This window comes from Fistularia commersonii, chromosome 36 (assembly GCF_037954325.1).
Source record: "Fistularia commersonii isolate RoL2024-O1a breed Wild chromosome 36, RoL_Fcom_v1.0, whole genome shotgun sequence".
Classification (NCBI taxonomy): domain Eukaryota; kingdom Metazoa; phylum Chordata; class Actinopteri; order Syngnathiformes; family Fistulariidae; genus Fistularia; species Fistularia commersonii.
In genome coordinates, this window is record NC_141319.1 from 2,516,984 (window position 1) to 2,530,561 (window position 13,578).

General features: G+C 40.5%; 1 protein-coding gene across 1 annotated transcript in view; it reads left to right on the plus strand.

Annotated features, from left to right (window-relative positions):
• Positions 1 to 3,429: 3,429 nt before the first annotated feature.
• Positions 3,430 to 13,578, plus strand: part of clvs2 (clavesin 2) — a 45,115-nt gene continuing 34,966 nt past the window's right edge. Inside the window, exons 1-2 of the mRNA XM_086143421.1 lie at positions 3,430 to 4,216; positions 11,258 to 11,432. Of these exons, the coding sequence (XP_085999547.1) occupies positions 3,828 to 4,216; positions 11,258 to 11,432 (564 nt within the window). The 5' untranslated portion in view covers positions 3,430 to 3,827. The remainder of the gene's footprint in view (positions 4,217 to 11,257; positions 11,433 to 13,578) is intronic.

The following is a 13,578-nucleotide window of genomic DNA, read 5'->3' on the forward strand; positions in this document are numbered from 1 at the left end:
TACAACCCATCATCATTATTCTGTTCTCGAATCCACACAGCTTTAACAATGTCTCCAGGAAAAGTTGAAAAGTTGGTTTTTTAGCTTCATTTTGTAGGAAAACAAAATAATGAACCTCTTTCCTATCGAGGCTGCAAAAATCACTGGAAATACTCAGCGAGCAAAATGTCAAAAATTCAAATAAATGAGCAAGAAATTGCATATGCTTAGTTAAAAAATATAAAAATTTTGAATAATATATCGTCGGTTTATTACAATGACTTAAAATGGGTTAGAAATACCTATCAATTTGGCAAGAAAATTAGGGAAAAGAAACGTCTTTTCATGTTAACCCATGCCTTTCTCATCTGGTCAGTGTATATCTATTTCTTATGTTGTATTTACGTCATTATTATTTTGAGATGATAATATTAATGATGAAAATGGCATAAAAAATGATATAAACAATCCTGAACTACACACCGTCGTCCGATCACCTGATCATGTGTTCTTGTCTGCAACCTTGACATGGGACAAAGACGCATTAAATGGAGAATAATTCAGCCTCTTAAAGTGCAGCTGCTGTCTGATGCCCCCCCCCACACAACCCCACCCCACCACACACACACACACACACACACACACACACACACACACACACACACACAGAGTTACTGCTGAATCATTAACAGCTGATTTTTTTATTTTTAATTTTTATTTCTCAATTTTTCCTCTTCTTTTTAAGGTGTTTCCTTACTTTTTTCAGTTTAAGTACTTTTTTCGCAGGCTTCTTGTTTGTTTGTTTATTTGCTATTTTAAATTGTCGATTCCCTTTTTTTCGGCAAAAACTGCATTTAATTATACATTCATCTCCAGATGTATAATTGCTACGGGCTTTCAATAAAATAAAATAGGGGGAGCTTAAAAGCCCACATTTTAGCTTCTGGCTTTTAAAAACCTCCTTTATCCATCTATCATCTTCCCCTGTAGCAAGTGACCCTCCTCACCTCCTCCTCCAGTCCCTTCGCCTCAGCTCCTCCTCCTCTCTCCCTCTCTCAGCTCACCTTCTCTTAATTGCAAATCCACTCCAATCCTTCTCTCTCTCCGGTGCATTAGAACTGATTAGTATCTCTCTCTTATTTTTTTTCAAGTTAATTGAGTTTAATCTTTCTCAGTTGTAGGTGATACAACTTGCCTACGTCCATTTTTTTTTTTTTTTTTTTTGGATTTTAAGTACACGCTTTGTTTGGATTTTAATTGGCCCTTATTCTTTTATAATCAGTTGTTTATATCATTCATTTATTATTCGATTTTTTTTTTTAAGATTTTATGGGCTATTTATTTTCTGGAAACCCCTTGTAGCCAGATGCTATGTCCAGTTACTATGATAAGAAAATTTTGACAAGAATTAATCATGACCTGTATGACTGAGAACCTCCACAGACATACAATAATAGAGTACAGTAATACAGTAATAGAGTAACTTTTCTTTATCTATCTGTTTAATTTTTTTCCTACTTTCATTGTTCTTGTTTTCCTTGTTTCTTTGAAATCTGTATTTCTGCTAATTTGATCTGAATAAATCTAGATAAAAATGTACAATTCTGCAAATTATTTATGTATATACATACATAAACATTTATTTTTCATTTAGTTTTACTTGATTTTTTTTACCACTTTGTCACTTGTATTGTTGTTATTTTTATTATTTCTTTTAAATCTGTATTCTTGCTCATTTGATATGAATATGTTTAAATATAAATATACAATTCTACAAATTATTTATGTATATACATATATAAACTATTATTTTTTATTTAGTCTTACTTGATTTTTGTACCACTTTGTCACTTGTATCATCGTTATTTTTATTATTTCTTTTAAATCTGTATTCTTGCTCATTTGATACGAATATGTTTAAATATAAATATACAATTCTGCAAATTATTTATATATATACATATACAAACATTTAATTTTTATTCAATTTTACTTGATTTTTTTACAACTGTCTCTTGTATTGCTGTTATTTTTATTATTTCTTTTAAATCTGAATGTATTATTTCATTTGATATGAATATGTTTAAATATAAATATACAATTCTGCAAATTATTTATGTATATACATATATAAACATGTATTTTTTTATTTAATTTTACCTGATTTTTTCACCACTTTTTATTCGTATTGTTGTTATTTTTATTATTTCTTTTAAATCTGTACTCTTGCTCATTTGATATGAATAGGCTTAAATATAAATATACAATTCTGCAAATTATTCATGTATATACATATATAAACATTTATTTTTTATTTAATTTTACTTGATTTTTTTTTACCACTTTATCACTTGTATTGCTGTTATTTTTATTATTTCTTTTAAATATGAATTCTTGCTCATTTGATATGAATATGTTTGAATACAAATATAAAATTCTGCAAATTATTTATGTACACACACACACACACACACACACACACACACACACATCCTTTTGATTTTTATCTATTTTTTATATTTATTTTATTTTTTTGACACTTGCATTAAATCTGTATCTTGCGTATATGAATATGGCGCCTTAGATAAAATGAAGTATCGTTTTATTATACACACACACCACACATATACATATATATTTACATGCACACACACACATATATACACACACCTCTTTTACCTCATCCTCCCTTCATACCAGCTCCTCCCCTCACTCTTTCTTTCTATATATTTCTTTCCGCCCCCACCCCGCCTGTCACTCACCCTCCCCGCTGAACAGACGGCAGCGGCGGCGGGAGGAGCAGAGACGGTAATCCCCTCCGCCCACCCCACCCACAAAGGAAGGGTAGGGAAGGGGGGACAGAAAAAAAATATATAAGAATATATTTAAAAAAAAAAAAAAAAGTCCAGGGAGATACATGAGCCGCTGCTTGCTGGTACATTTTTTTTCTCTCTCTCTCTCTCTTTCAGGTGGTTTGCGGATGAACATTTGTTTGGATTTACGCACTTGACGGGTGAAAGCCGGTGAGGGAGGCGGCGGCGGCGGCGGCGGCGGCGGCAGCATCACCGCCCGGGCGGGCGGGCGGGCGGGCGGGGGTGGGATGCGATGTGAAGGCGGAGGCGCGACGACGACGACGACGACGACGACCAGGATGATGATGATGATGATGATGATGACGATGAGGAGGAGGATGATCTAGCAGGTGCTGCGGGTCCTTCACTCAGTGCCGCATTGAAAAAAAAAAAAAAAAACACACACAAAAAAAAAAAAAAAAAAAAAATACGGACAACGGCGATGCCGCCGCGATTAACGTCACCGTAGCGGAATACCGGGACGGCGAGGAAGCGTTAACAATGGAGGGAAGCGGCGGCCGCGACGATCTGCAGGCTGGACGCACCGCTTGAAGCCAGTGGAGTCTGTGTGAGTGTGTGAGTGTGTGTGTGAGTGTGTGTGTGTGTGTGTGTGTGAGTGTGTGAGTGTGTGTGTGTTTGGGTGGGAGGGGGGGGCGTCACTCCTCCGCTTCCTTGGAGATTTTTTACCCCTTTCTTTCACAAAAAAAGTTGTGGATTTTTATCGTTTCCGTGCGTAAAAGTAAGTGGCGCGCCTGTTTTGAAATCCAAGAATGGCTCCCGGTCAACCCGATTCACGGTGGATTATGATCTGAACATCGTCGGGCCTCCATTTTCCATCGGACCCCGGGATTTAACACAAATAAATAAAGAAATCATCGAGAGAAAGTATCAACCCTTCGCCCTGTTGCTGGAGCTGCAGTTTGACTCGATTTCTCACCGGAAGCTGGGTGGATTATTCTTTTTCTCGTGGACAGGAGAAAGAGAGAGAGCAAAAAGATGACTCACTTGCAGGCTGGACTTTCTCCGGAGACTCTAGAAAAGGCCAAGGTGGAGCTGAAGGAAAACCCGGAGACTTTGCACCAGGACATCCAGGAGGTCCGGGACATGATCATCACACGGCCGGATATTGGCTTCCTCAGGACGGACGACGCCTTCATCCTCCGATTCCTCCGAGCCCGGAAATTCAACCACTTCGAGGCTTTCCGGTTGCTGGCTCAATACTTCGAGTACCGGCAGCAGAACCTGGACATGTTCAAGAACCTCAAGGCGACGGATCCCGGGATCAAGCAGGCGCTGAAGGACGGATTCCCCGGGGTTCTGTCCCACCTGGACCGGTACGGCAGGAAAATACTGGTCCTGTTTGCAGCCAACTGGGACCAGAGCAGGTGAGAGAAAGAGGAGGAGAAGGAGGAGGAGGGTGGAGTGACACATCAGCTGTGAAGCAGGAAGCAGTAAGAAAAGAAAATGAGCAATTCAAGGCTGAATATACATGAAAAAGGTAGCGGGAACTTAAAAAAAATGATGCGAATATCAGCCGAGAAAGAACGTAAATCAGCCAAAATACACCCAGAAAGTTGACCTGAAATAGATGATCACTAAATCGTACCCCGAAATATAACCTGAATGTTTACGATCGTGACCAAAATGGAACCCAAAAGTGTAGCTCAAGTACATTCAATGAAAGGACTAGTTGTTACAATTTGCATCGCTTCTAATGGGGAACGGAGAAAGAGCCGATGCAAGAGGACATGGAGAACGAATGAGACGACCCGGGCATTAGAAAGTTTCCAATTCGATCGGTTACATCCAATTTGCACCTACTTGTGGCGGAAGTTCTGCGAGGGCACTTTACACGTCCGAACAAATCCTCGATATGTTTACTGAAACTCATATCCCTTGATCGGATGTGTTCCAAAGTAGGGGAATGAACGGGATGCGGGGCATGGCTGCTTCAGTATGCTTCTCATCTCATCACGTCACCCGTCACCGGGCGTTTCGGCCATTTACCGCAAGACACCCTCCGCCGAGGTGGGCCCACCGCAGGTTGATCAAGCATGTGTGTGCGTCTTAGCTAGTCACCTTAGCTGCCCAGGTGGTGTCACTCCTCTTCAGTCATAGCCAATGATTGGTCCTCTTGGCGGTATTGGCCGGTTCTCTGATGGCCTGTCAATGAGCACATCTTCTGACTCCAACCTCCCGAAGAAGCTTTGCCATTGTACCGGCCACAAAGCCCACACACCCCACCTTAACTGCTTAACAGCTGCATACCGCAGCTTCTGACGCTCAAAGCCTTCCTCCGTGGCGCCCTTACGGCGGCGGCACTGTTAGCACGATGACTTAGGCTAATTTTGACCAAAAGGACGAGTTCTCGTGGCAGTGTGGTCGTTGCAGTCTCTTGGGGGAGGATGACCCTCTGGATTAAGTCAGTCTGAAATCAGCCAAAATATACGCTAAAAGTTTACTGACAGTACATTGCGATAACCAAATACGGTATACCCTTGTTTTTTGCGGGGGTTACGTTCCATAAAGAACCCGAGATAGGCAAAATCCGTGAAGTAGAAACCTTTATTTTTTTTTTACAATTATTTTACAATTAAATACTCTATTATACATTGAAAAGAAAGAACGAGCCATTTTACAGGCTCAATCATTTGTTTCACAAATAAAAGTACTGTACTTTAGAAACGTTTTTTTCAACAAATAACTTCTGTACTGTACTGTCAAATAATAATTTTAATCATTAATGTGAACAGAAGGCTTCAAATTGCGAGATTAGCACCGCCCACCGCGAACGCTCAGTCCAGAGCGTTTTGTCAACATTATGGGTTTTAGAGAAACACGAAATCGCAAGAGAATTTGCACGTACGTAATGTAAATTTGGCAAGCTGTTTTACGTACGTGTACACATTAAACTGCAACGTTGTTGACGCACAGGTAGAGAAGAAGCGGAGTGACTTTTTAGCCAATCAGAATGCAGAACACAATGCACGGTGCAAATCCGTGAAGAAGCGAAACCGTGGAAAGTTTTAGCGAGGGATCACTGTACACCCTAAAAGCTAACCTCAAATACTTGAATTCAACAAACTATGCCCTGAAAGTTTACCTGAAATACATCAAGATCACACAATATATCCCAAAGTTTACCTTAAATACTTTAAGATCACAAAAAATAGACCCCCAAACTCAACCTTGAATACATGGAATCACCAAAATAAACCCTAAATGTTTACCTGAAATACATCGAGGTCACCAGGATATAACCCAAATATTTTCCTCAAATACATGGAAATCACCGGCATAGTGCATGTTGTCTGCCTGGGTTTCCTCCGGGTTCTCTGGATAAGCGTCAGACGATGTACGGATGAATGGATGGCTTGAAATCCGTATTGATAAAACACTCATACTTATATTCAAAACGGCACAAATTGATATAAAATGTCAAGAGATAACCCAAAAAAAATAAGCCTTTTTTTTCCTTTTACAAAATTACTATTACGTCTGAAAAATATTTGTTTCTAACTTTCTTTCACCCAGTTCTTAAAGATTTACTTTCAAATCTGAATTTATCGTCAAATTTCTTCAGTTTAGAACCCAGTGGCTCTGTAATGCACCTGATACCTTCACTAGCCTCCTTTAAGGCTCCTCTAGTGGCTTCCAAGCATCTGGTGTCACTGCAGGGACCCTCGCAAAGACTCCCACGTCTTCTTTGTCTTTAAACATCACAGTAAATTACAATATGTTTACAATAAAATCCTGGAGTGTGTGAATCGTCTGGTTGTTAAACACCATCACTTTCTCGCTCCTACAGCTGTAAGACAATTCATGGCACTGAGGATGATGAGGACGGAGATTTAATGCTCTCATGTCATATCAGCCATTGCAGAGTCACCAGCATGTTTGTCATGGTGTAAAAACACTACTTACAACTGACCAATCTATCTTTTAATTGTCTCTCTATTTATATTTATATTCATATTTATTGATACTGTCATTATTGTGTTGCTTTGATCAAAGAATATCCCCAATGGGGATCAATATATCTTAGTATATCTAAGTATATCTTATCTTATCTTATCTTATCTTATCTTATCTTATCTTATCTTATCTTATCTTATCTTATCTTATCTTATCAAGAAATTATCCGCCGTTGACTTGAATTTTCCAAAAGATGGCAGATAGGGGGATTATACAAACGCTCAGCAATGACCTACCTGAAATTTACTTAAAATTATACCTGGACATTAGCAGAACAGTTGAACCAAAAAATAAAGAAAAAATTGGGCAGATTTGCTTAAGGATTTCCGAAGCATCATGAACAGTGACCAAAGCTTACCTGAAGGGCAGAAAATGACTAATCGCTTATTAATCGTCTCATAACATTGTAGTCTTATTATAGTTAATAATAAGAAACAGGAGTGTATTGAAGATCTGCTTCTTCTTCCCCTTTCGGCTTTTCCCTTCAGGGTCGCCACAGAAAATCAACCTTCTCCATCTAACCCTATTCTCTGTATCCTCCTCTCTCACATCAACTTCCTTCATATCCTCTCTCACTACGTCCATGAATCTTCTCTTCGGTCTTCCTTGAGACCTCCTGCCAGGCAGCTCCAATTCCAGCATCCGTCTACCAGTATATTCACTATCCCTCCTCTGTATATGACCCAACAATCTCAGTCTGGCTTCTCTGACCTTCTCACCAAAACATCTCACATGTGCTGTTCCTCGGATAGACTCATTTCTGTTCCTATCCATCCTGGTCACTCCCAAAGAGAACCTTAGCATCTTCATGTCTGCAACCTCTGGTTCTGCCTCCTGTCTTTTGGTCATTATCACAGTTTCTAGTCCAAACAGCACCACTGTCTTGTACTCCTTTCCCTTCATTCTGGCCGATAGTCTTCTATCACATAATACTCCAGACACTTTTCTCCACCCATTCCAACCTGCTTGGACCCGTCTCTTCACCTCTTTTCCACACTCTCCGCTGCTCTGGCCTCTTGACCCCAAGTACCTGAAATCCTCCAACTTCTTGATCTCCACTCCCTGTAACCTCACCGTTCCAGCCGAGTTCAGCACTGACTTCTGCTCTCACTCATACAACTTCATTGTATGGCTCAACTTTATCCCTCTATGGTTGCTGTAATTCTGCACATCCCCCTAATTCTTTAAAATGGGCATCGTCACACTTCGTCTACACTCCTTAGGCGTCTTCTCACTTTCTAAGATCCCGTTGAATAATCGAGTCAGAAACTCTACCACTGCCTCTCCTAGACACTTCCATACCTCCACAGGTCCATCAGGACCAACTATCTTTCCACCTTTGCTTCTCTTTAATGCTTTCCTCACTTCACCGTTACTAATCTCTGCTACTTTGTGGTCTGCAATAGTCTATCTCTCTGTTTTGCCTACCTGTATAGATCATTCTCTCTCTCCTTACTGTCCAACTGAGCATACAAGTCATTGTATGCCCTTTGATTTGCCTTGGCTATCTCTATCTTTACCTTACGCTCTATCTCCCTGTAGTTCTGTCTGTTCCCTTCAGTCCCCTCAGAGTCCCACTTCTTCTTTGCTAACCGCTTTTACTGTATATACTCCTGCTCTTCCTGATTCCACCACCAAGTCTCCCTATCTACTTTCCTTCTGGATGATACTCCAAGTACTCTCCTACCTGTCTACCTGATAGCACTAGCTGTTGTTGTCCAATCACCTGGAAGCTCACCCTGACCAACCAGAGCCTTTCTCAACTCCTCGCAGTAGATCACACAACACCCCTTCCTTTTTAGCTTGCACCGCTATGTCATCTGCTCTTTCTTTGTCCTCTTGATCTTCCTTGTCACCAAAGTCATCCTACAAACCCCCATCCTATGCTATCTGGTTACACTCTCATCTACAACTACTTTGCAGTCACTGATCTCTTTCAGGTTACTTTGTCTATACAAGATGTAATCTGACCATGTGCTCCTACCTCCGCTCTTGCAAGTTACCCTATGTTCCTGTCTTTTCTGGAAATAGGTGTTCACTACAGCCATTTCCATCCTCTTTACAAAATCTACCATCATCTGTCCCTCTGCGTTCCTATCCCGGGTACCAAATCTGCCTATCACTTCTTCATCCCCTCTATTGCCTGGACCAACATGTACATTGAAGTCTCCACCAATTAACACTCTCTCATCTCTGGGGATATTCTGCATCACTTATTCTAGCTCAATCCAGAATGTCTCCTTCGCCCCCCAAAAAACTCACATCCCACCTAAGGGGTATAGCCACTAATGACATTGAGCATCACACCTTAAATTTCCAGTTTCAGACTCATAAGTCTATCTGACATTCTTTTCACCTCCAGAACATTCCCAACAAACTCCTCCTTTAAGATAACTCCTAATCCATTTCTCTTCCTGTCAGTACCATGATTGTACAACTTAAAGCCTGCTCCTAAGCTTCTAGCCTTACTACCTTTCCACCTGGTCTCCTGGACACACAGTGTATCCACCTTCCTTCTCTGCATCATGTTGACTAACTCTCTTCCTTTTCCTGTCATAGTCCCAATATTCAAAGTCCCTACTCTCAGTCCCAGACTCTTGCCTTTCCTCTTCTCTCTCCGCTACCTAACACGCCTTCCTCCTCTCTTTCTTTGACCCTACAGTTGCCCAGTTTCCACTGGTACCCTGTAGGTCATCAGTAGCAATGGCGGTTGTTGTTAACCTGTGCCTATAGTGCCTTATAGTACCTTATAAAATACGGTACTTATTTTACCGAAGATTTTACCAATTAATTCATTAAAAATCTTACAATGTGATTCCTGGATTCTTTCTCTCCATACTGTCTCTCATAGTTTAAGTGTACCTATGATGAAAATTACAGGCATCTCTTATCTTTATAAGTGGGAGAACTTGTAGAACTTGGTGGCAGACTAAATATTTTTGTACCACTGTACCTGTGGAGTATGGAAGTATCTAGTATCGGTAGAGTTTCTGAATAGATTATTCAACAGGATCTTAGAGAGTGAGATGCCTGAAGAATGGGGACAAAGTGTGATGGTGACCATTTTTAAGAATAAGGGTGCAGAATTACAGCAACTCTGGAGGGATAAAGTCAATGAGCCATAAAATTAAGCTATGGGAAAGAGTAGAGGAAATTACACCGTTAGCAGAAGTCAGCATTTATGAGCAGCAGTATAGCTTCATGCCTAGGAAGAGCACTACAGATGCAGTATTTGCTTTGAGAATGCTAATAGAGAAGTACAGAGAAGACCAGAAGGAGCTGCATTGTGTTTTTGTAGACCTAGAAAAAGCACATGAAAGGATGTCATTAGAGGAACTCTGGTATTGTATGAAGAAGTCTAGAGTGGCAACAAAGTATGCTAGACTGGTGCAGGACATGTATGCTAGCTGTTAGACAGTGATGCGGTGTGCTGGAGGGGTAACAGAGAAGTTCAAGGTGGAGGTGGGACTCCATCAAGGATCAGCTCTGAGCCCCTTCTTGTTTGCTGTGGAGATGGACAGGATGACAGATGAAGTTAGACAGGAATCTCCATGGACCATGATGTTTGCAAATGACATTGTGATCTGTAGTGATAGGAGAGAACAGGTTGAGAAAAACCTAGTGAGGTGGAGGTATGTTCTGGAAAACAGAGGAATGAAAGTTAGTTGCAGCAAGACAGAATATATGTGTGTGAATAAGAGGAATTCAGGTGGAACGGTGAAGCAACAGGGAGTGGAGATCAAGAGGTTGGAGGATTTCAGGTACTTGGGGTCAACAGTCCAGATCAGCGGAGAGTGCGGAAAAGAGGTGAGGAGACGGGTCCAAGCAGGTTGGAATGGGTGGAGAAAAGTGTCAGGGGTACTATGGGATAGAAGACTATCAGCCAGAATAAAAGGAAAGGTGTACAAGACAGTGGTGAGACCAGCGATGCTGTATGGACTTGGAACCATGACAATGATGAAAAGACAGGAGGCATAACTAGAGGTTGCAGAGATGAAGATGTTGAGGTTGTCTTTGGGAGTGACCAGGATGGATAGGATCAGGAATGAGTCTATCAGAGGATCAGCACATGTTAGATGTTTTGGAGAGAAGGTCAGAGAAGCCAGACTGAGATGGTTGGGTCATGTACAGAGGGATAATGAATATATTGGTAGACGGATGCTGGAATTGGAGCTGCCAGGCAAGAGATCTCAAGGAAGACCAAAGAGAAGATTTATGGACGTAGTGAGAGAGGATATGAAGGTAGTTGGTGTGAGAGAGGAGGATACAGAGAATAGGGTTAGATGGAGAAGTTTGATTCGCTATAGCGACCCCTGAAGGGAAAAGCCGAAAGGACAAGAAGAAGGGAAAGAGTTAATCTCCTGTAGTAACACTTCATGCCAGGAGAGGACACAGTCTCTCACCGTCACCCATGTGTGTTCAGTGTCTTTAACGCAGCCACCTGTCCTCAGGTACACGTTCGTGGACATCCTGCGGGCCATCCTACTGTCGCTGGAGTCCATGATCGAAGACGCTGAGCTGCAGGTCAACGGCTTTGTCCTCATCATCGACTGGAGCAACTTCACCTTCAAGCAGGCATCCAAGCTGACGCCGTCCATGCTGAGGCTCGCCATCGAGGGGCTGCAGGTGGGACCCTCAATTTCTCAGGCGTCGAACACCCAGTGCTTAACCTTTGCTGCTCGAGTTTGAACGCTGCGATGTGTTGACGGCACCTTTTTGTATCAGCTGTGAAAAAAATCACAAGTTTGATACAAGTGTTGGTTTTGTTTTGTTATTTCCAATGTTGCTGATTTGAAGGGGAAATTTCTTGCTAGCTTTTTTTTTTTCTTCTGGGTCTTAATTGACCCTGGACTTTCAGAAAACATCTTAGGAAGCAGTGACCATGAACATCTGAATTTTTGTCAGTTGGTTGGTGGGTAATTTCTTTCTAATAGTTTGGATATTTCTTGCTGTCCTTTTTCTGCTCTTTTTGACAATTAATTCTTAATTTATTTTGGTCGTTCATTCCCCCCTTTTGTGGATAATTTCCTTCAAGTGGTTACAGTTGAGTGTTTGTCAGCTTCATGCTCGTGCTTCCTGCATTTTATCTCGCTGTAGAAAATGACTAAAAATAATCTTTTGAAAAGTTTTTTCTTTATTCATTTTTATTATTTCTCTTTTCATAGTTTCGAGTTTTGATTCTTATCTTTCAAGGTAAGCTCTCTTTGACATTAAGGACATTTCGTCATCCTTTTTAGGGATTATTTTTCAGCAGTGCTTTTTTACTTTAAATCAGTGTCTTTAGATATTATTTATTTTTAATTCCTTACAGATTTTGCAGGAATTTACTTACAAGATTTAGGGAACTTGCATTTACTTTATTCCAGCTCTTCAAGGCATTTTATTTGAATTTTCAAAAGATATCTTGCTGCTTGATTTTGTCCCTGTTGTTTTGGTAACCAGAGGGACTCTGGTTCAATTCTGAAGCAGTTTTTCTTCTTCAGTTCTTGAAATTTCTTGCTCATCTGTCGGGAGTTCTGGTTAATTCTGGTGATTTCTTGTGGATGTTTTGGCATTTGCCTGCTGACTTTTTGCCCATTTGGCCAAAAGACATCTCCCCCCCTCTACGTAGAGTACAAGTATTTTAAATATTGACCGGCTCAAGCGCTGAGACACAGTTGTTGGCTGTCATGGATGGAGGACACGCTACGTTTCAAGAGCTGTAGTTAAGAAGCGGCTTGTCAAAGAGTCACATTAGAGCTGCTCGGCGGGAATAATGACGTTTCCATTTCCATCCTTCACGGCCTCTTTGGCAGGTAGATGAGCCACAAAGTCTCTGTCGCTTCCTCTCTGTTCTAACCAGTTGCCTTGTGTCATCTTCTATGTTTGCAGAAAGATATTGAAATGCCTGTGTAAATATTACTTTTCCTACACAGCTGAGGAAAATTGTGAGTGGTCTGGCAAAGAAGGATGAAAAATTGGATTTTTAGATTTCTTGCTGATATTTAGGTCACTTCTTGCTGACTTTTGACAGCTATTATTACTTTGAGGTAACTGTGTGGTGCAATATTTGGGGCAATTTAAAATGATGTGGGGGGAAATCAGAAGATTTTAATGGTATTTTTCATTTGAAAATCTTCGGTGATTGCTTGTTGTTGTTGTTGTTGTCGTATAAGGTCACACTAAATTGGCAAAAACATTTTAAACATCAAGATTTGTCACAAAAAATGAAAGATGAGATGAGAACAACTTTATTTATCCCGAAGGAAACTGTTGTGCCAGAGTTTCAAGTAAAAAACAACAGTAATAGATAATAGTAGAAAGGAGGAAGAATAAGAAATACAATGAAATATGAAATATGAATTGTCTTAACTATACAATGAAATATGAATTGTCTTAACTAAAATTATCCATGTATGCTGACTGTAAAATAATAAATTAAAAAAAAAAATCCATCATATGCATCACAGTCAAATATATTAGAAATATATCAATATCATAATGATTCAGTTACAGTCTTCATTTTTATTTAAATGTATGGCTCCTTATCCACTCATTGATTGAGATCTTTTACACCCTGATACAATGACTTGACAAGGTCCTTGTGTCTGTGTGTGTGTGTGTGCGTGTGTGTGTGTGTGTGCATGCGTGTGTGTGTGCATGTGTGTGTGGTCCAGGATCTTTTTTCGTGGCTCTTCAACATCCTTGTGAATGAGCTGCCAATTTGTGTTGGGCTCCATTAGTGAAAGTGAGATCTGAGAGGAAATGTTTCCGGGGGGAAAGTGTTGAGTTC